This window comes from Eleutherodactylus coqui, chromosome 11 (genome assembly GCF_035609145.1).
Source record: "Eleutherodactylus coqui strain aEleCoq1 chromosome 11, aEleCoq1.hap1, whole genome shotgun sequence".
NCBI lineage: Eukaryota > Metazoa > Chordata > Amphibia > Anura > Eleutherodactylidae > Eleutherodactylus > Eleutherodactylus coqui.
Window position 1 is genome coordinate 69,546,650 of NC_089847.1, and position 23,136 is coordinate 69,569,785.

The following is a 23,136-nucleotide window of genomic DNA, read 5'->3' on the forward strand; positions in this document are numbered from 1 at the left end:
CCAATTCCCATTAAATCATGCATAGAATGATTCTAAACGAATATTAGCTGTAAATTGTTATACAGGTAGTTCAACAAATAAGCCAGAATAAGGGCCTATTCACACGGTTGTATTTTTAGGTCCTGTGCTGTCCGTACAGCACACAACTCCATAATAGCCTATGAGGTTATTTACATGAACGATTTTTCACATGAACCAATGTTGTGGGAAAAAAATTGTTGATGTGCGTATTCTTGTCTATTTTTACAAATGAGAAGTGTGCACGGTTGCATCGTATTCCACATGCAGGAGTCAGCAGCAGAATCCAACCCTGCCTGCGGCCGAGGACACTGCTTACCTGTCCACGCCTTCTGCGTCCCTGCCCAGGCCTTCTATTTTCTTCACTGTGGATGTGTGTGGAAGAGCCGGCTGCCGCACATATGCAGTGTAGTTTGTTTTTTTTCTTAAATGCCTGCTTGCCCCCGGAGTCCGTGACCCGTCCGCAACTGAATTGCGGACAGACCGCGGACGGACAGCTTTCATTGACTTCAATGGAAGCAGTCCACGCGGGAACAGCGCTAAAATGAAGCATGCTGCAATTTCTTTTCTCGACCAGAAGGTCTGCAAAGCAAATCCGCATGCTTTAATTCATGGGCAGCTTGATTTGCAGATCTTCCACGCGGGTGACATGCACAGATTCCACAAATCAGATCCTCCCGTGGACATTGGGCCTAAGACAAGCAATTTGCAGAGTCTGGAGATCAGACAGCCCATGGATGGGTGTCAGTGTGCTGTTTAATACAAGTTATGCCCCAGTTTATCGGATACAACTAAAATACACCAGTGTGAAATTGGCCTAAAGATTTCTTAACTAGTTCCCCACCTGTGCTTGTGTACTATGGCATTAAATGCTAGCCCATCACGCCAACTTGTTGTGAAGTTGTGAACGTTAACATTTGGATACCTGAAAGAAAAAAAAAGGTAAAAAAGACAAAATTTAAAAAAAAATTAAATGAAGAGTCAAGTAATTAAATCAACTCAATATCAACACATTTTCCATCTATTAAAAAGATTATGGCAATATTGTAGTTACCCAACTGAAAGTAATGAGTTTTACTTTACGTTCGTTATATTTATATTTTTAGTTTCTGTATAAAATAGTTTGCAATGTACCTACCTCATGTGAAAGCAGCAAATATGCTTGGGAAATGGGCTATTTTCATATTTACACTGGCTGATATACCCGGCTTCGCCCGAGTTAATTTGGTAAAGGTGGTTTACCTGTTGTTCGCACGGAAATTTTTCATGAAGTCATGGTTACTTCAGAGGAACTGAGGAATAAAATATGCGTACACATAGAGGAGTGCTAGATTCTCCTCAGACTGCATGTACACATGTCCCTCTGCAGAATGTGCCACTATTCCGTTCTGCTCACTTTTTAACATTAAAGGCAACAACCCCTTTATTTAAATCTAACCCCAGATTGGAGGTTGCAGCCCTTTCTTAGCCTTAAAGGCATGCTCCATTCCTGCAGTCCATGGCCGCTTCCTTATGTACTTTAGAGCCTTTTGGTATATGCACATAGAGGTCAGTCTAGATTTTCTCAGCATATACACAGAGGTGAGGTAGATTCTTCTCAGTACATGCACACAGAGGTCAGTTAAGATTGTTGTGCCAAATTTGATGCTTGTACAACATTACATAGGGGTGCACTTACTTTTGCACTTAGCATTGAATAATCAAGTTGTGACCACTTTACTTTTCCTATTTAGGATCTAAAGAATGCTCGTGCCAAATTTCACGTTTGTACGACACCGGGAAGTTGGGGAATTAGTGGCGAGTCAGTCAGTGAGGGTTTTCGCCTTTATTATATTTACATTGTTCCATATAGGGTCATTCCTGTTCTATGCAAAATTTTGACTACTGTTGAATTGGAATATACATGATATAATGATGGATATTAAATTATATACTAGGTCCAGAACAATGACTCAGTAATTGTTTACTACTCACCCAGCCGTCTTCATTTGACACCATAGTAATAAGGCATCCTTGGCTGATTTCTTCTCTTTATTATCTTCTGTCTCAACACTAATATCTTGAATCTACCAAGCAAAAAGTTTTACTTCAACCTGGGATATTTTCTCCTGCATTTTCATAACACACCTATCTTTTAGAATTAGCTGTTGTATGTGTACATGATATATAATACTATTTCTGCTCATTATATGACTAGCATGCATCATCATTTTTTCCCTTCTGTAGGCTCCATCTCTAATCGTCAGCAGTCAGTCAACTCCACTGCAGAGTGAGTGGATACTAGCTGCTATGAGGTCTTCCATGCTCCGCAAAGAGGAGAGGAGATTCTGCTGTAGCAAGATATCTACCTGTAGCAAACTCAGACACATCAACAACATGGAGGACATTATAGAGCCGTTTTAAGCAGTGCAGCCATCAATCCAGCGGTGGGGTGAGACATTAAAGCAAACAGCAGGAATATTTCTAGGCGTTTCTTTCTGCAGGTTGTCCCTTTATAGACTTACTGGTATATGGGGAATACGTGCGACCCAATCCCTCCGTAAGCCAATAATGCAGCTTTACCTCTGCTTTGCTGATTGATGAATTGAGTGAGAATGATCAGTTTAGGAAGCAGGGTGAAGAGTAGAAATGCAGAAAATGGCACAGACAAAAAAAAGGAAGAACAATACTTTTTATATCTATTGCTGGTCTCATTCAGACAACCATGTTTATGTGCGTACAATCGTGTGCATCTATTAGAGCCATTGGTTTCCTATGATGTGTTCACACCCGTGTTTTACAGGCGTGCAAACGCGCACACATGCAAAAGATAGGACATGCACGCACATAGGTCCGTGCTGCACATCAATATTCCCTGCGGGGAGTCCTCTCATCACTGAACACTGTGACAGCACTGTCACAGTGTTCAGTAATGCTGGCACTCCCCGCGGGGATGAAAGAATGCCCTGCCATGTTCGCGATGTTCTCCCAATGAATTCAATAACTGGCTGAGTGCTGCCTGTGATTGGCTGAGCGTTCAGCCAATCAGATACAGCCCTTTCAGCAGGTGGGGACTTTAAATCCCGGCCGGCTGAGAACTTCACTACAGTGCAGGGTACCCAAGAGGCTAGACGCGCCTGATCCCCGACAGCGGCATAGAGGTGATTATATATATTTTTTATTTTCTACATAAACCAGGGATGATTTTCAGGGAAGGGTTCATATTTAAAACCCTTACCCGAAAATCACTGCAGGGGTTGCTGGCAGCCCATTACTTTCAATGGGGCCGCCAGCAGCAGCAGTCTTAGGCTTCATGCACACAGCTCTATTATGGCGCCCATACAATGCGATGCTGCCCTACCTTACTTGCGTTTCCATAATCTATTACATATATTACTATGGAGCAATCTTCACATCAGTTGTTTCTAGGGGAGAATAAGCTCATAACACAGTGCCATAAGGGCACCATACAGTAACACGTAGGGTACCTAGAGTTGCAGGTCTGTTCACATTACATAAAAAGTGGACAATGCAACAGATGTATGATCAAAAAAACCTCTGAAAATTGTGAGTTAGGAATAATCAAAGGGCCTATAAATATATGGTCAACACACACAAAAAAAAGAAATTATGTTGAAAACCACCACATGATCAATATTTCATTAGTAACCAGTAAGAACATACATAGACCATTATATATAAAAGGACAAAAAAAAAAGTTGTCTGGATGGCGGTATCCGATTAATTAAATATTTTCTACCACCTATCACCTAAAAGTATCAAAATCTGCCAATAAAGCCTTCTAAGGGCTCAGTCAAACGAGCGGAGATCCGTGCGGGAAAAAAAAACACGCACCACATGCGGGCAAAAATATGCATGACCACACCCATTGCCACCCATATGTTCTTTCTTTGGCAAGTGTGGATTTTCGTCCGCACCTGCGGCCCGGTTTTTTTTTTCCACACGGATCTCCACTCGTGTGACCGAGCCCTAATGGTTTCGGCATCATAACGAACAGGAGGTTTTCCATTCTTTGTGAGGCTACATTCACCTGCTCCAGATGTATTGCAAAAACTTCTGCAACTAAAAATCAGTTCCACACAGCTGAATCACATGAAATTCAGTGGGCCCCATTCAAATAAATGACAGTCACAGAAATTTCTGTAAACATCTGCCATGTGTGAATGAGTGCCACCTTAACCTTTACAAGTGCATGTAAACTTTGTCTTGTTTGATTTTTTCCTGTTTAAATACCAGAATATAAATCTACTATATAATTACACCATGTATATTGCAAATGAGAAGAAAAGTGAAATGGATAAATATACAAAAACTCTAAAAAAGGCGAGGACCTGCAGCCACATTGGCTACCTACTGTAAGGCCAAGAATGTCCCAAGTACATCTAAAAAAATGCACAAGTCTTTATTGCAATATGTGCTTTAAAAAGAAATATATAAATATATCTGTTATGCTATTGTAATAAAATCTTTTTCTACCATGTTGAGGAAGAATGGCAAGAAACATCCCTTAGGAATTTCTTCCTTTAACCCCTTGAGTGGCACGCCCGGAAATTTTCCGGGACGAGCTCCACTGCTCATAGCGATACACTATCACTATCACTATGGGAGCTGCAGAGCACAATGCGACAAGCTGTGACATTGTGCTCTGCCTGCACAGACCCACAGAGAATAAAGCAAGGGCTTTGAAAAACCAGCAGAAGATATTGCAGATATGTCGGCAATCTCCTACACTGGTTTGTTTACAGGTTGCCATAGAGACCATCGGCTTGTCAGAAGCAAGCCGATGGTCTCTGTGGCAGGGAGAGCTGGTTGTTAGCTGTCAGAGGACAGCTAGGTACTAGCTCTTACAGCAGAGATCAGAGAAAACCTCCGATCTCTGCTGTGTTAACCCTTTACATGCTGCAGTCTATGTGACTGCAGCATATAAAGGGCTGTCACTGCAGCATGTAAAGGGCTGTCACCATCGGACCCCCGGAATGTGATCAGGGGTCCTGATGGGTTCCTGTGGAAGTCCCCTAAAGGGACAAAAAAAAAATTATAAAAAAAAAAAATTAAAAACACTTGTCTGCCTTTACTTTGTAAAAAATCAAAAATAAAATCACACATGTGGTATCCATGCGTCGTAATGACCCAGAGAAGGAAGTGAATACATTATTTAGCCCCTTAATGACATGGCCCCTTTTTTTCTTTTTTCCCCATTTCTTTTTTTCCTCCGCCCTGTTTAAAAAATCACAACTTGTCCCGCAAAAAGCAAGCCCTTATATGGCTGTGTCAATGGAAAAATGAAAAAGTTATGGCTCTTGAGACGCAACTGCAAAATTAGTTGAAATTCAATGATTAGACCATTTTAAAAAAACTGCCCTGGTGGGCACGACAGGTTGGTAGGAAACCCGCCACTCAAGGGGTTAAATGAGGAAAATTGGCTACTACCTCATTGAGATTTTTTGCCTTCCCCTGGATCAACATTGGGATGAAGGAACTGGGGTAATAGGCTGAACTGGATGGAAATATGTGTATTTTTTTGGGCCCAACATACTATATAACTATGAGTGTGCTGCCCCAAAAGAAATTTAGACATGTTTTACCACTAGAACAAGAGAACAAATGTAAAAAGTGATAAATTATTACCTGGAAGCGGAGAATGATTGTCCAAATAAGTCCTAGAGTCAGTCGGTGGTTCCCATCCACAATGTCGTGGGATCCCATGTTCTCTAAATGGACTTTTTGTTCCTTCAAAAACTGTAGTGCTTTGTCTACATTTTCAAGGCAATGAATACGCATACGACCCTTTGTGGGCTTGGGCTGTGATAAAGTTAAATAAATAAAATTTAAAAACTATGCATAACATACTGACAACATATAAAGAGTTCAACAACAGCAAAAAACAACAAGAGAACTGAAAGGAAAATAACAAAAATAATATATTTGTTTCATATGGCAAATCATAATAGCAGGAATATTACTTAATCAAATGCATGACTAGAATAATTGGGATTTTGATGTCAATTCAGTATAACTGGTTGTGGGGCGAGAGGTGTTAAAAGGCCATTGTTTTTTGCTACGAAGGTCACGTGGATGTACGACACACCACTACTGTAGAAAAGTAAGCGAAGACTGGTGGGAACCACTAGAGCGGGGTTTGTTTTTTTTTCATATTTCCGGCCTTCTTTTTTGCAAGCTAAACATTCCCAGGTCCTTTAACCATTCCTCATAGGACATGGTTTGCAGACCGCTTACCATCCTGGTAGACAAACTGGAGCAAGTTCAGAGAAGAGCTCTGTATTTTTTAAATTGGGTGCCCAGAACTGGACACCGTATTCTAGATGGGGTCCAGATGAGGACGAGTAGAGGGGGATAATTACTTCACGTGATCTAGACTCTATGCATCTCAGAATTGTGTTTGCCTTTTTTGCTGCGGCAAAATTGTTGAATTATGTTCAGTCTGTGATCTATTGGTATACCCAAGTCTTCCACTTTCTCCAGTGGATAATGGGGTGCATTAAAAGAGGTATAAGGGCATATGACAAGAACATTGCTGTCCCTTTAAACCCCTTAGTGACCACGCTATTGCCTTCTTACGTCCTGACCTGCTGGGACGTAAAAACGTGTTCTCTGCGGGGATTAAAACCCTGCAAGCCGTGGACGTTACAGCTCCATGCTGTTGGTTACTGGAGGTAGCTGACATCCTGGAGCTGTCATGGACGGCCGCAGGAAGGTCCCCCCTAGCACCTGGCACGCGATCGCTGGTATCCACCTGATACCAGCGAGCGTATTAAAGTCAATGAGAAGTAAAAAAAAAAAAAAAAGAAAAGTTTAAGCTCCCCTTACAGATCGGATTCGTAAGGGGAGCTGAGTATACTCACCCCCATCCTCTGCGATGTCCCGCTGGTATGAGTAGCTGAGAGCATGGAGCAGTCACCGGGAACTGCTGTATGCGGTTCTTAGTCACATGATCACCGTTATCTATTGGATAACAGCAATCATGTAAAAGTAAAAAAAGATACGGATTACTTACCGGTAGTCCCATTTCCAGGAGTCATCACGACGGCCCCATTTACATATGGAGGTTGCCCTCTGACCCAGGTAGGGACAGGAAGAGTTTAAAAGCACCTCCCTTTCCACCATGCTTTAGTGACTTACAAATTATTACGGTGGACAATGTTTACTAAACCAAATTTTACCTTTATTCGGTCGTATTTACATTGAAAAGAACATTAATTATTCTATAAGGGAGGGAACTATGGGCCGTCGTGATGACTCCTGGAAATGGGACTACCGGTAAGTAATCCGTATCTTTCCAGGTCGTCATCCCGACGGCCCCATTTACATATGTAGTATACCAAATTATACGTGGCTTTAGGGCGGGACTACTGCCTGGAGGACTTTTCGTCCGTAGCCCAGGTTTTTGTCTGACTGGACATTAACCCTATAGTGTCTGATAACGTGTGTTATGCTAGACCAGGTGGCTGCTTTGCAGATTTGCTCGGCAGACGCCTGGCCTTTTCTGCCCAAGAGGAGGAGAGAGAGTGTGTGCAGTGGGCTCTAATTTTCCCCGGAGGATTGAGGCCCCTGGCTTTATATGCCTCTTGGATGGCAGTCTTGATCCACCTCGCAATGGTGCCCTTAGATGCCGTCTTTCCTTTTGTCGGCCCCTGAAATTGGATAAAGAGGTTGTTATTTTTCCCAAAAGAGCGGGTAGCTTCTAAATACACTAGAACGGCTCTCCTAACATCTAGGCTGTGAAATTCTCGTTCTCTATCATTGCGGGGATTTTGACAGAAGGAAGGCAGAGTGATTGTCTGCTGTCTATGGAATTTCGACACTACCTTCGGTAGGGAGGCTGGGTCTAGCTTAAAGGTGATTCTGTCATCTTGTATAAGCATGTAAGGTTCAATACAGCATAAGGCTTGTAATTCCCCTATTCTCCGAGCCGAAGTTATGGCGACTAAAAGAGTAACTTTTAGCGTGAGAAATCTTAGTGGGAGTTGGGAGAGGGGTTCAAAGGGGGGTTGGCAAAAACTATTCAAGACTAGGTTTAAGTCCTAGGTAGGGAAAGTTTCTGTAATAAAAGGCCGAAGCCTATCTGCCCCTTTGAGGAATCTACGAACCCAGCGGTGTTCTGCCAAAGGAAAGTCTAGGTAAGATCCCAGTGTGGCTGTCTGAACCTTAAGGGTTCTTGGGCTAAGGCCTTTCCCTAGGCCTGCCCGCAAAAATTCCAGGATTGCGTGGTATGTCGATCTCTGGGATTTTGCCTGGATCTATTTTGCAGAAGTCTGTGAACTTCCTCCATATCCTATTATAGATGGCTGTAGTGATAGGTTTACGCTCTTTGTTAAAGTGGTAATCACTTTATGGGAAAGTCTCTTTATGGGAAAGTCCCTTCCCTCGCGGTATCATGCTTTCAGTATCCATGCCGCTAGTTTTAATTTTTCGACCCCCGGGTAGTTTAGCGGGCCCTGGAGAAGATCTTCCACGGCCGGTTGTAGACGTGGACCCCAGATCGTCAAGGCTTTTAGCAGGGAATACCAGGGTCTTTTGTCCCACATGGGGCAACTAGGATGACTGACACCCGGCTGATCTGGATTTTTCTGAGGGCCTCAAGCTGGCTGGCGGCCGCAATCTGACGAGAGCAGGCACATTCTGCTTAGAATGCCCATTGACTGTGTGTGGGGGGGGGGGGGGGATCAGTGGGCAGGGGGGGGAAAGGTGTAGGCTATGTCCCTGTCCCAGCTTTGGGACAGGGCATCTACTTCGCACGGGTTGTCTCCTGGATTTAGCGAGTAAAGGTCCCGGCACTTTGTATTTCCCCTCGTGGCGAACAGGTCTCTCTGCGGTTCTCCCCACTGGCAGATTAGTTGGTCGAAGACTCGCTGGTTCAGCCCCCATTCTCCCGGAAGGATGCTCTGTCTGTTCAGGAAGTTGGCAACGACGTTTGTGGATCCTTTTAGATGGATCGCTGAGAGGGACAGCATGTTGGATTCCGCCCGGCGGAGTATCTTTGCTGCCAGTTGTTGGAGGTGTGCGTGTCGCGTTCCTGGTGACGAACAAACGACAGAGCTGTCATATTATCAGTCAAGATTTTAACATGCCTTCCCTTTAAATGGGGTTCTGTTGCATGAAGGGTCTCCCAGATTGCTCCTAATTCTCTATAATTAGATGGGCTCTTTGCTATCTGGGAGTCCCAGGTTCCCTGTAGATTTAGGTAAGCTACTTGCGCTCCCCATTCTGTTTTACTGGCATCTGTTGTGATGGGTACAGCGGGTTATCGCGACCAGAAGGTACCTTTGTTTAGGTTCCTCTGTGAGGTCCACCAGCGTAGGGACTCTCTAACTTGGACGGACAGGCTCACCTTATCCGGGGACGTCTGCCGTTTGTCCCACCTGCCAAGGATGAACCTTTGTAGTTGCCGAGTATGGGCTTGTGCCCCTGGTATTATCTGCATGCTGTTAGAATACCAAGCACCTTCATCGTTTCTCTGGTAGATACCGTAGTAGCCCGGCAGAGGGAGGTTACTGCGTGGATAAGGTCTTCCTTCCTAATTTAAGGAAGCCGAGATTCGTGGATGTGGGTGTCTAATAATACTCCCAGGTATACCTTTTGTGTACCTGGGTTCAGGTCGGACTTCTGTTCATTGATTACCCCCCCTAAATTGTTTAGGGTAGACAGGACCGTGGATAGGTCCATGCGTATGGCCTTTTCCGTTCTTGACACCAGCAAGAAATCATCCCGATATGGAAAAATAAGGATTTGGTTCCGTCTGAAATAGGCTACCATTTCTATTATTATTTTGTAAAAAAAAACCCGAGGAGCGGTCGAGATTCCGGACGGTAGGGCCGTAACCTGATAGTGCTGGATTTTGTCACCCTCCCGCAGGGCGAATCTCAAGTATTATGATGGACTGCGGCTATTGGGACGTGGTAGTATGCGTCTTTGAGATCTATAGAGCGCATTACACTATCAGGGTCTATTAGTGAGACGATAACCCGCAGTGTTTCCATCTTAAATTTTTTGTATGGAATAATCTTATTTAGGGCCTTGAGATTAAAGGGGTTGTCCCGCGAAAGCAAGTGGGGTTATACACTTCTGTATGGCCATATTAATGCACTTTGTAATGTACATTGTGCATTAATTATGAGCCATACAGAAGTTATCAGAAGTTATTCACTTACCTGTTCCGTTGCTAGCGTCCTCGTCGCCATGGTGCCGTCTAATTTTCAGCGTCTATCTAATCGCCCGATTAGACGAGCTTGCGCAGTCCGGTCTTCTTTTCTGAATGGGGCCGCTCGTGCCTGAGAGCGGCTCCTCGTAGCTCCGCCCCGTCACGTGCCGATTCCAGCCAATCAGGAGGCTGGAATCGGCAATGGACCGCACAGAAGCCCTGCGGTCCACCGAGGGTGAAGATCCCGGCAGCCATCTTCACCAGGTAAGTAAGAAGTCACCGGAGCGCGGGGATTCAGGTCAGCACTGTCCGTTTTTTTTTTTAAGTCCCTGCATCAGGTTTGTCTCGCGCCGAACGGGGGGGCTATTGAAAAAAAAAAAACCCGTTTCGGCGCGGGACAACCCCTTTAAAGATAGTCCTAATAGAACCATTTGGTCCTTGTTCTTGTAGGGACCCAGGGGAGGTTATGAGGAATCTCCTAGGGGGTAGAGAGTGGAATTCAATTCGGTACTCTGCTTCGATTATCTGGAGTACCCAGGGATTAGATGTTATCCCCTGCCACTGATTTAGATAGTGTGCTAATCTACCCCCTGTCCCCTTGGAATGGGATGGCGCAGAGTTTTATTTTTTTATGTTATGTCTGCAGCCCCAATGCCCTTCTTGCAGTATTGCTAAGGACCCCGGTTTTTGCGTCATATCTGACGGTCTCCGCTGATGCGTCGGCCAGAAAAGCGGTAGCCATTTTTTGCGAGGGGAAGCCTCTCTAGGGGCCCGATCCTTAATAGGGGCTTCCAGCCTGTTTAGCCATAGGACCCTGGATCTGGCCACGGAAGTTGATGCTATGCTGGCCTCGTGTGAGGTGTCTTCAAAGGGCTTCTAAGCAAGCTGGGTACTCGTTTTTCCGACCTTGGAAGGATGGAAGGCTGAGAGTCAACCCTTGAGCTGGCTACCTGAGCCAGTGGGGATTGAACCTACAACCTTCAGGTTGTGAGAGAGAGCTTAGGACTGCATTTCTGCTGCCTTAACTTTCTGTGCCACATGAGGCTCTCTTGGCTACCTTGGCTTTGTATCCGGCCTTCATCTGCAATCACCTGTTGCAGGGTCTGAATCGTCATGGGCGGGTGATCCTCTTGTCTGCATTGTCTCCATCACTGTCTTGATGAGGTGCGCAATGTCGTTTGAGGAGAAATAGTATTTTTCCTCATCCTCTATAAGTGCTGGCGGGTCCTCTAGTTCTCCTTCTGACAGGAGTTCCAGGGAATTGAACTCGCCTATTCGGTTTGTCTTGGTCTTTTAGGGACCCGTGACGGACCTGGCTGAGCCTGGGGAAAGGACGCCATGGACCTGATCATACAGCGGATGTCAGTTTTTGAACGCCGCTTTTCCCCCCGCTAATATCTTTCATGCTCGCATAGGGCTTTTCTCAAGCTTTTTGCTGCAGAGGACATTTTTCTGGGGTCCGCCTTAATCTTTGGACCTTCCCTATCCATCTAACCCATACAAAACAATGGGGGAGAAGGGAGAGAAAAAGGGGAACATATATGCATCCAATCCAGTACAAGTGGCAGTTTGCGCATTCCATTTTTGGCATATAGCCTACTCACGGTTTGTAGGGTATCTGTTTCTCCTTCTCGTGCTGAGCTGTCGCGAGTAGACATGCTTTTGGCACTTCTAGGCAGTCAGCAGGATATCTCCATGGAGTAGAGCCTGCTTTATATAGGAGAAATTTCAAATTTGGCGCCATTTCCGGGTTCTCTGCCGGTAGCCACGCCCCCTATGTTGAGCGCGTGACGTCACCACGCCGGATGACGTCACCGCTATGCGCGCCGAGGATCCAGGAGCCCAGGGAGGCCGCCACTGCTGTTCCCTGCCAGGAGGGACTATCCCATCGCGGCAGCGGCGGCCTGAACATGCGGACCGCGTGAGGGAGACCTGCGCTGCTGAGGCGACTTATGGCTCTTTCGGCGGCAGAGGTCAGGGATGCAGGGACTACAGCGGTATGCGGCCCCGACCTCTACCCCTCCAGGGGGATCGCACAGCGTGCGGTAATCCACAGATTCGCCCTCCAGGGAGGCCACCGCTGCCGTTCCCCTGCCAGGAGGAACTATCCCATCGTGGCAGCGGCGGCCCGAACATGCGGACCGCGCGAGGGAGACCAGCGCTGCAGAGGCGACTTACGGCTCCGCCGGCGGCGCAGGTCGGGGATGCAGGGACTCATGAGTGTGCGGCCCCGACCTCTACCCCTCCAGGGGGATCGCACAGCGTGCGGTAGGTTTCTTTCTCCACAGATTCGCTGGAGCTATGCTTCATCTGGCCACCTTAGGGACAGGAAGACACTAAAGCATGGTGGAAAGGGAGGTGCTTTTAAACTCTTCCTGTCCCTACCTGGGTCAGAGGGCAACCTCCATATGTAAATGGGGCCGTCGGGATGACGACCTGGAAAAATAGTTTAATTTTCCTCTCCCCTCATGGATCACAATTATGTACCCAAGGACCCTGGATTTATCCACGGACCTTACCCCGGCTTCTGTGCACGTGAAAACGGGAGATGCATGTGCAAACGCCACAGAATGCCAGGGTAATTTAAAATCTCCCTGTTCCCGGCTACTAAACGTAGCCAAGAGCCTGGAGATTTCACAGGGGCACGTGGTACACGATCCCTGGTCATGTGATCGTTATCCAATGAATAACGCAGATCATGTAAAAGTTACAAAAAAAAGTTGAAGTTTCACCTTCCGTCACGAATCCGATTCGTGAGGAGAGGTGAAATTACTTACCTATTACTTACCTCCGGCGATGTCACCCGATTTTTATCCATACACCTTTCCCCAGCTTCAGTGCATGCGCCAGTCCCCAAAACGGTAAAGCTGTGGAGGACCCAGAAAATTTAAAATCTCCTTGCCCCTGGCTACTAAAGGTAGTCGAGAGCCTGGAGCAGTGACAGAGGGCCGCCGTGAGCGCTCTCCGGCCACGTGATCGCCGTTATCCAATTGATAATGGTGATCACGTAAACGTTAAAGAGAGTTGAAGTTTGATGCTCCGTTTGGTTTGGGCCCAGTTGTGGATACAGACAGAAAATTAGAGCCACAATGATTATGTATCTGAACACGGGACAAATCGGCGTATCCATTTTGGGGTGAAAGTCTTCATTCATAAGTGTCCTGTTAAAAAAAAACTGTTTTTAAAATTACAAAATTGCCAGAAAAAAAAGAAAATCTTAATTTTTTTCCTTCTGTTTTTGGATTCATTCAAAAACTGTAGGGTCAAAATACACAGCACACGCCTAAATTAACTCGTTAAGGAGTCTAGTTTTTAAAAAGGTCATTTGTGGGGGTTCTCTGTTTTGGCCACTCAAGGTTAGTTTGGCCCTTCAAGCAAAATAGCTGTTCCGAAAGCCACCGGCTGCTCCTATTGGTTTGGGCCCCGTTGTGCATATGGACAGAAGATTTGGGCCACAAGGGGTATGTTTCTGATCACAGGACAAACATGGGTATCCATTTGGGGCTGCAAATCCTCATTTTCATGTGCACTACAGAAAAAAAAAATCTGTCTTTAAAATAACGTATTTCTTTCTTCTTTAAATTGCATTAACTCCTGAACAGAAACTGTGGGGTCAAAATGCTCATGACACCCCTCAGTGAATACATTAAAATCTGTATTTTTTAAAATGGGGTCATTTGTGGAGGTATCTATCATTCTGACACCTATGAGCCTATGCAATCTTGGCTTGCTGCAGGATAAAGTGTTTCTCAAAATGTTAATAATGTTAAATAATGTTTCTCTAAACATAGATGACCTCTTGTTACCGTCACAGTTCTGGGTATAAACATATCATGGGAGAGATCCTTGTATTGTCCCCTAATATATTTATATATAGTTATTTGGTCGCCCCTTAGCAGTCTTTTTTCCAGGGTGAATAATCCCAATTTTGATAGGCTCTCTGGGTATTCCAGTCCGGTATTATTGTATCTTGTCACCACCGGAAGTAGGGGTGGAGACAAGATGTAGGTGGCTTGACAGTGCGTTCACGCCCCCATTACCTGATTGATCAGGCGCTTCAGCCAGTGTCCCTGGAACGTGTAGCTTACAGTGATTGCCCCGCTGCAACACTCTTCCGGGAGACCTTGGATCTGCACTGCATTCGGTGATGCCAACCGCGAGCATTGTCCCCGCTCTTAGTACAGCCACCCTGTAGTATGCTGATGGGCCAGGGCACACAGCGGCATTCTGGTTTGCCTCGTTATTGGGGTACACTGCAGAATTGTGACTGGCTGCGGCGCCTGTTGACAGCCGGATCAGACTGCGCACAGTGGCCCTGTGGAGCTCACCCCAACACACACTGAGTGGGGTGGGGAGGGACGGAGCTGTCAGAACCCACAGCAGCAGAGAACCGCCGGCCAGAACGGAGCTGTGAGGTGCAAATGAGAGACAAGGGGGCATGCCCTGGACGATGCAGTTGTGAGGGCCAAGTAGCTGCAAGCGGATCTGTGAGGGAGCAGATCGGCAGGGGAGATGCTCCGCGGCTTGCTAAGTAACAGTGCGGCAGGCCTTCGTCAGAGAAGATTGGAGGACACAGACTGAGAGCAGAGCGATTCCTAATGCGGCAGCCCCACAGTAACGTAGTGAGCAGCCACATCGGCCAATTAGCTACTGGGGGCGTGAACGCCCTTGTCAAGCATTCTACATCCTGTCACCACCCCCAACTTCCAGTGGTGATAAGATACAATAATACCTTCCAGTCCTCCCATTCAGTTTATTAATTTAGTTGCCCTTCTTTGAACCTCCTCAAGCACTGCAATATCTTTCCTGAGCACCAGTGTCCAGAACTGTACACAGTATTCCATGACAAGCCTAACAAGTGCTTTATATAGTGGAAGAATAATGTTCCCATCCCTATACCTCTTTTAATCCACCCCAAGACTTTATTTGCTTTTGCAGCAGCTAACTGGCATTAATTGCTCCAGTTAAATCTATAGTCCACTAGTACCCCCAGGTCTTTTTCCATCTCACTTTTCCCTAGCAGATCCCCATTTAGTGTATATTGGTGACATCCGTTTCTCCTGCCCATGTGCATAACCTTACATTCATCAGTATTCAACCTCATATGCCATTTTTCTGCCCAAGCCCCCAGTTTATCTAGGTCAGTTTGCAGCTGTACATTGTCCTCCTTTGTATTAATTATCTTGTATAATTTCATATCATCTGCAAATATCAATATTTTACTGTGCAGCCCCTTTATCAGGTCGTTGATAAATATATTAAACAAAATAGGGACTAGTACTGAACCCTGTGGTACCACACTAGCAACGGTGTCCCAATCAGAGTACGATCCATTTATAACCACCCTCTGCTTTCTATCTCCAAGTCAGTTCTTTAACCCCTTAAGGACTAGACTGTTTTGTACCTTAAGGACCAGACACTTTTTAAGGATTTTAACCATGTGATAGTTTTACTGCCCTACTTTTTTTTTACCTTCAGCTACCAAAATTATTTTTGCTACGTTTTTTTTTTAATGTGACATATAGGGCTATTTTCTTTTTTTCCCTATCTAGCCTAGCTGGGACTGATTTTCGGGGTAGGGCTTCTATTGCAAGTCCTCCCCCCGAAAATCGGTGAGCGGTTAACGCTGCCAAAAAAGGGGCACCAAGTGTTGCTGCGTTTTCAGCAGTGCTGAAACCGCTGCCCATTCATTTCAATAGGCGACGCAGGGCTGAAAACGCCCAAAAATAGAACATGCATCGCTGTCAAAGCGCAGCATTGGAAGGCGCTGTGTTTTCAGCCCTGTGTGAGCAGCCCCATTAATATGAATGGGAGCCTTGTTCAGCGTTTAGCGCTGGGCTGAAAATGCAGCGCTAAACGCTGTACAAAACGCCCTGTGTGAGGTGGGCCTTAGCATGGTCAGAGAGACTTTGTGTTTGTGTATCCTTATTTGGGACTTTGGGTGGTGTAGGCATCCAACAGCCATTCTACGAGCTCCTATTCTTTAGATAGGAGAGATAGTTGTTCAAGTAAATGGAGATGGAGCAGCAGGGAATCGTTCTCGTCACCTGCCTCCATTCAAAGTAAGCAAGAGCCACTTGAATATTGAGTGGCTCCTGTTTACATGGCCCAACAGTCCTTTGGTGTTTGCTAAGAACCAAGCGACTCTGAAAAATGAGCGATTTCTCGCACAACTCTGTCTGCAGCTACGTGTACATAGGATGACTTTTGCCTAAATTCGCAGTTTGCAGGGATAAAATGCTCCATGTAAAAGGGTACCTTTACTAGTTTGCCGATTGCTTTTTTCTGGGATACTTCCCAGGGAATATTGCTCTAACGTTCACAGACACACTACATTGTTTCTATAGCTATGACATACTTAATTTCTTCCTCCTGTAATATTTGAACCCATGTCTCTAAACAATGACACAAAGGACTTTGTTTCACCATGGATATATATCGCATTCTGTGATATCAAGAATGTATTGCTCTAGTGAATCCACATCTATATATATATAAAAATGATTGTCTGTCTGTTTGTCCTTTATGCATTACTACACCATTCATCCGATCGCCATGAAACTTTGAGAAGTTGTTGAGTACACTCCTGCGACGGTTTCTGGCATAGTACATTTATCCTACGATAGGTGGCAAGCGTGCGAGCATCGTCGACAGTTATGCCTCCCGGACGTAGATCGTTCGATTTCCATCTCAGGCATGAAAGAAAAAGGCATTACAAGCAACGGGATGCGTGTTTAACCCCTTCCAGCCCTATGACGTAAGGGTACGTCATGAGAGCGGGGTACTTCCCGTAAAATGACGTACCCTTACGTCATGGGGATAGCGCAAGATCATAGCAGATCTCGCGCTATCCCGCAGCGGTAGCCGGCTGTCACTAGTAGCCGGCGTCCCGCTGCGACAGCAGGGGGCATCGGAGATGCACCCACCTGCTGTTAACCCCTTCCCTCCCGCGATCTAAGTAGATCGTGGCAGGGAAAGGGTTCACAGAGGGAGCGCGCTCAGTGCAGGATTCACTAAATCATCCCAGACAGATATTTGTCCAGCCTTTGTTTGAACACTTCCATTGAAGGAGAACTCGCCACCTCCTGTGATAACCTGCTCCACTCATTTATCACCCTCCCTGTCAGAAAGTTTTTTTTTCCAATATCTAATTTGTGTCTCCTCCCATTGCTTCTAGTCTTTCCTTATGCAAATGAGAATAGGGCTGATCTCTCCGCACTGTCACAGCACTTCAAATATTTGTAGACAGCTATTAAGTCTCCTCTCAGCCTTTTTTTTTGCAAGCTAAACATTCCCAGATCCTTTAACTCCTTCCCGCTATATGACGTACATTTAAGTCATGCAGCATTGGGGTATGTATGAAAAGAGATTGTGCGGCGATCTCTCTCTTTATACAGCGCGGGCGTCAGCTGTTAATCACAGCTGACACCCGTGGGCACTAGCTGCAATTAGCCGCGCGGTCGTTTGTGGCCATTAACCCTTTAAATGCCGCTGTCAATTCTGACAGCGACATTTAAATCCCACTAACGATGCTCAGGGGTCCCGTACAGCGCCCACGCGATGAGATCGCAGGGAGACGTGTGGGTGTCATGAAAGGCCACAGGGCTGCCTTAGCAGTCTGCCTATCAAGCCGTCCCCATGCGGTGGCCTGATAGACTGCCTGTCAGATTGCAGTCTAGTTGTTAAATGGAGGGGGGGGGGGGGTTAGTAAAAATAAGATCAATAAATTTTACTAATTGTGAAAAAAAAAGTATTAGAAGATTAAATTACCCCCCTTTTTGCTATATCTATAATAAAAAAATCTAAATCATAAGACAAAAATACATATTTGGCATCACCGCATTTGTAAAAGTCCGATCTATCAAAGTAGCGCATTATTTACCCTGCATGATGAACGTCGTCAGAAAAAAAAAAAAAAAATATTATATATATATATATATATATATATATATATATATATATATGCCAGAAATGCACTTCAGTCAACCTGTCTTCCAGAAAAAAATGCAATAAAAGGCAATTAAAAAGTCGCATGTATTCCAAAATGGTACCAAAGTAAACTACAGGAGGTTTCGTAAAAAATGAGCCCTCGCAAACTAAATCAATGGAAAAATTAAAAAGTTATTGCGTGCAGAAGATGGTGGCAGAGAATAATTTAAGAAAATTAAATGTCTTTGAAAAAATATAAAGTAGTACAGCAAAAAACAAAAAAAAAAACAAAACCTATACAAGTTTGGTATTGTAGTAATCGTACTGACCCATAGAATAAAATTGTCATTCTTGTTGCAGTTTGTGTGCTATAGAAACAAGACACACTGAAAGATGGCGGAATGTCATTTTTTCCAGTTTACTCCACTTGGAATTTTTTAAAAGTTTTTCTGTACATTATATGGTAAATTAAATAACACCATTGAAACAAGCCCTCATTCAGCGACATCCATAGATAAATAGAAGGAAAAAAAAGGGCTGTGTCATTAAGCAGTTAACTGTTCCACATAGGACATGATTTGCAGACTGCTCACCATTCTGGTAACTCTTCTCTGAACTTGCACCAGTTTGTCTATGTATTTTTTAAAGTGGGGTGCCCAGAACTGGACACAGTATTCCAGATGAGGTCTGACTAAGGCTGCCTGTCAATGGGCGATTTTTCACTGCGTTTCTCGCGGCGATAATCCGGCCGTGGGAAACACAGTAAACGCTTTCCATAGACTAATATGGGAACACAGCCCCGCTGTCCACGAGCAGAGAATCACACCAATTCTCCGCTCACAGGATTTAAATCGCAGCATGCTGCGTTTACCCGCGATTCTCCATGGTGAGCCTGTCACGTGATCTAGACACTATGCTTCTCTTAATACATCCCAGAATTGTGTTTGCCTTTTTGACTGCTGCATCACATTGTTGACTCATGTTCAGTCTATGATCTATTAGTATACCCAAGTCTTTTTCACATGTGCTGCTGCTTAGCCTAATTCCATTCGTTATGTGCTTTTTTCATTTTTCTTGGCCAGATGTAGGACTTTGCATTTCTCCTTGTTAAATACTAATTTGTTAGTAGATCTGTTTCTAGATCTTTTTGAATACTCTCTCTTCCCCTAGAGTTAGCTATCCCTCCTTTGATCAATTTCCCATCAATTCCATCCTCCCTCCCCCAAAAATGTTGAACACTGGGCCTAGGACAGAGCCTTGTGTTACCCCACTTGATACATTCTTCCACTTGGACGAGAGAGACAGACAGAGACAAAGAAGAAAGTTGATGTAGGCAGCAGTTGCGGTGCAAATACAAAACGGTTTTTATTCCTCCCAAAATGTGACGTTTCGACTCAATGAGTCTTTGTCAAATGTATTTGACAAAGACTCATTGAGTCGAAACGTCACATTTTGGGAGGAATAAAAACCGTTTTGTATTTGCACCGCAACTGCTGCCTACATCAACTTTCTTCACACTGTATTTCTGGTGGTCTAATTTGGATCTAGACCACAGTGGGCGCTGCAGACGACCTGTTCAACCTATTTTGGATGCCTTATTTGCTGCTGACCCTCGTGTTGTAGACAGAGACAAAGAGACAGACAGAGAGAGATCTTTTGTATACTCTCTCTCTTCCCTAGTGTTAGCTATCCCTCCTAGCTTTGTGTCGTCAGCAAATATGATCAGTTTCCCATCAATTCCCTCCTCCAGATCATTTATAAAAATGTTATACAACACTGGGCCTAGGACAGAGCCTTGTGGTACCCCACTTGATACATTCCTCCACTTGCATGTGCAGCATTTATGACCACTCTTTGAATACGATCACTCAGCTAGTTGTGAATCCACCTAAGGCCTCATGTCCACTAGAAAAATACAATCCGCGCAGAATCTGCTGTGGATTTGCTTTAAATGTTTTTTTTTTTCCATGCGGCTATCCGCACCCATTGCTATCGTAATCCGTGGTAAAATGGAGCATGCCGCGTTTTTTCTCCCGCTCGTGAAAAACGCAAATCAATTAAAATGCCATCCACGGGTGCAAAATTCAATTTAAGTGACCGCGGATGGCCAATAATTCCCTGTGGGCAAAATTGAATGTGGATTCCGCAGCGGAAATCCACAGCAGAATCCGCGATTGCTAGTGGACATGAGGCCTAACAGTTGCCTTGTCAATCCCATATTTGGTCTTTTTGAATTTTTTTTCAATAAGTCTAGTATGAGATACTTTGTCAAATGCTTTACCAAGGTCAAGAAAAACTATATCCATCGCATTTCCCTGATCACCCCAGGTCAGCGATACTATCATAGAAGGAAATTAGCTTAGTCTGGCATGACTTGTTTGTTACAAACCCATGCTGGCTCTCCATTTTCATCTAAGTACTTGCATACATGCTGTTTAATAATTTGTTCAAAGATCTTTCCCAACATAGAAGTCAGCCTCACAGGCCTGTAGTTTCCTGGATTGACCTTCTTCCCTTTTTTTGAAAATAGGGACAACATTTGCCCTTTTCCAATCTTCTGGGACTTCTCCTGTTCTTCAGGAATTTTCAAAAATTATGGCGAGTTGTTCTAGTTTAAAGCTCTCCTAATAAGTAAAGCAAGGCGCCCACCAAAGAAAAGAACAACCGCAAACTACGCAAAATTTAAGTGCATGCTACATGATAATTAAAGATTACTGAGCAACACATGCAAGTTATATAGGAAACAAATCTGAAGCTAGAGCTGGCTATACATATAAAAAAACAATAATTTTCTCAGCATGTTCAATCAATAGCAAAGTCTCAGTTTACCATTGGTTGCTGAGAACCTAACTTAAAAGTGACAATCAATATGCCTGCACTCCCACTGCTACAAATGAATAAAAAAATGTCAATTGTCTCTGTAAGTAACAAAACATAATGACCAATATTTCTGTTTGTTTCTGAATGCTTCACAAAGACTAATGCTACATAGTGGCTTTGGCTGCAACAGGGGTTGCATTACCAAAGATTGCTGTGTAGCTCTGCGACCTTGCACGGCTGTTAAAGTCAATGGGGTCTCAGCTTGAGGGCTCTTTCACACGGCCGTATGCATTTATACGTTTTCACAGCCGCGCCATAAAATTGCATGAATGGCCTTTTCCCACGCTTATGGCGAGCGATTTCTCGCCCAGTAACACAACTGGGAACGTTTTTTTAGCAAAAAAATTTGTCGCACCCTGGAAAACCCTCGCTCTGCCAAAATCCGCGAGGTGCCATCAAATGCCTATATAGAAGCACCTGTAAGCTTTTCGCAGTGTTGGACACTGCTAAAATGCCTCCCCCTACCTTTCTTTGTCCAGCTCCCATAGGAGTCTATGGGAGCCGCCGCCGTATATCGGGTAAAAGGTAGTTCCAGAAGTATCTTTTTGCCCGTTGTATATATGCGTCGGCGCGTATTTTGGTCACGTATGTTCTAATTTTCACGGTTCAACCTATTTATGTGCAGTATATTCGCCCCTGTGAACTGATTCATTGGAAACCAAGAGTTTAGATGGTCCCGTATATTGGTCGGCGATAAAAATGCGCTGTTTATGCGCTAGTGTGAATAAGCCTGAGTCACAGGTGGCCTTGACTACGATAAGCAGGGTACAAAAGAATCCAACCTCGATGGATATTTTGCATCCTGCAACCCCATGGACTTCAATGGCAGTGCGAGGGTGCAGGGCTATACAGTGATCTTTGGTCACGTAACCCTGTGACAGTCAAACTCTCCATATAACTCTAGCCTAAATCTTCACACCCATGCCCTATGAGAGCATAAGGACATCGTTGAGGGTAGCGCTAACACAGATTGGCTCTCATGCTGCTGCTCTTGGCCCATCCTTGTATAAAGACAGCTATTTCTTTGGCGAAGTGTAATGGGTTTCTGAAATCTGTTCACAAAGTTTCACACCTGTAGCAGTACTGAATAGGCATAGTGCTGGGATTTCTTTGCTTTGCCTTACCATGTAAGATTGCAAATAGCAATTAACGCCAAAATACAGAAAAAAATAAAGGCTCCAGTACATGTACATAAACGAATCACTAACCCGCTGCCTTTCAATACCTTGGTAATGTGTATTATACTTTCCAGGGGAAGCTGAGAGACAGTAATATAGTCACAGTTACAGCCCCAATAGGGGTGATCATCCCACTTTCCTAACACTTTTATACAAATCTACCTGAATAGGCCATAATCTCTACTTACATTTGGTTGCCTAATGAGGCAAAACTGAAAAAACTTGCCATAAGCCTATGTAAGTATAGTGCATAATCTACATTTGAATTTGAAGATAGAAGACATGGCCATAACGTTCGGAAAATCTAAACAGTGAACAGCACTGTAGGAAACCGGTTTCAAAAATGACACCTAACACTACATCTTACTAATGCCCCATTTACATGGGACTGTCTGTTAAACGTTCTGCACGAGCGCGTGACGTCACCATTAGTGGTTAGTGCTCATGCAGAGCATTTAGACAGGCAGATCACTGCCGAGTATCGTTCAGGTCTCACTCAGTGCTTCACATTCTATGTGTTTACATGCAGCGAGAACTGAGCGATCCACAGTTGATTTTTATGCTAGGTGAAAGTGAGGGACGAACAAAAAGTAAACGAACAGTAAAACGATGGATTTGCATTTAGACATAACGATTATCAATCATTTTCATTCTTTTGAACGAATTTTGCACAATAATTGTCCCATATAAATGACCGTTTACTCTTGGTTACTGTGAAGTGATATAGCTGTTACACTCACCAGCTGTTCTCCAGAGAGCACTTCCAACAGTCGGATTAGCATTCTTCCATCTCGCAGGTCATTGTACAGATCAGAAATCCTACAAGTGACCCGTGCAAGGTGAGAGTTCACCCATTTTGTAAAGGTTTTCTTTTGGACTGCTTCACGTTCATCTAGAAAGACATAAAAAGGAATAAACAACTATTAAAATATAAAAAGTTCTTAGAAGGAAAAATAATAAAAATTTTGATTT

The 23,136-nt window shown here is 44.5% G+C and overlaps 1 protein-coding gene across 4 annotated transcripts in view; it reads right to left on the bottom strand.

Moving 5' to 3' along the window:
• The window catches only part of SPTBN2 (spectrin beta, non-erythrocytic 2), a 206,739-nt gene that overhangs the window by 85,290 nt on the left and 98,313 nt on the right, over nucleotides 1–23,136 (bottom strand). For all 4 annotated transcript variants that reach the window (XM_066582517.1, XM_066582519.1, XM_066582520.1 and 1 more), the window contains exons 2-5: nucleotides 22,905–23,056; nucleotides 5,647–5,820; nucleotides 1,993–2,084; nucleotides 863–943 (exon numbers count right to left, since the gene is read on the bottom strand). In XM_066582517.1, the coding sequence (XP_066438614.1) occupies nucleotides 863–943; nucleotides 1,993–2,084; nucleotides 5,647–5,820; nucleotides 22,905–23,056 (499 nt within the window). The remainder of the gene's footprint in view (nucleotides 1–862; nucleotides 944–1,992; nucleotides 2,085–5,646; nucleotides 5,821–22,904; nucleotides 23,057–23,136) is intronic.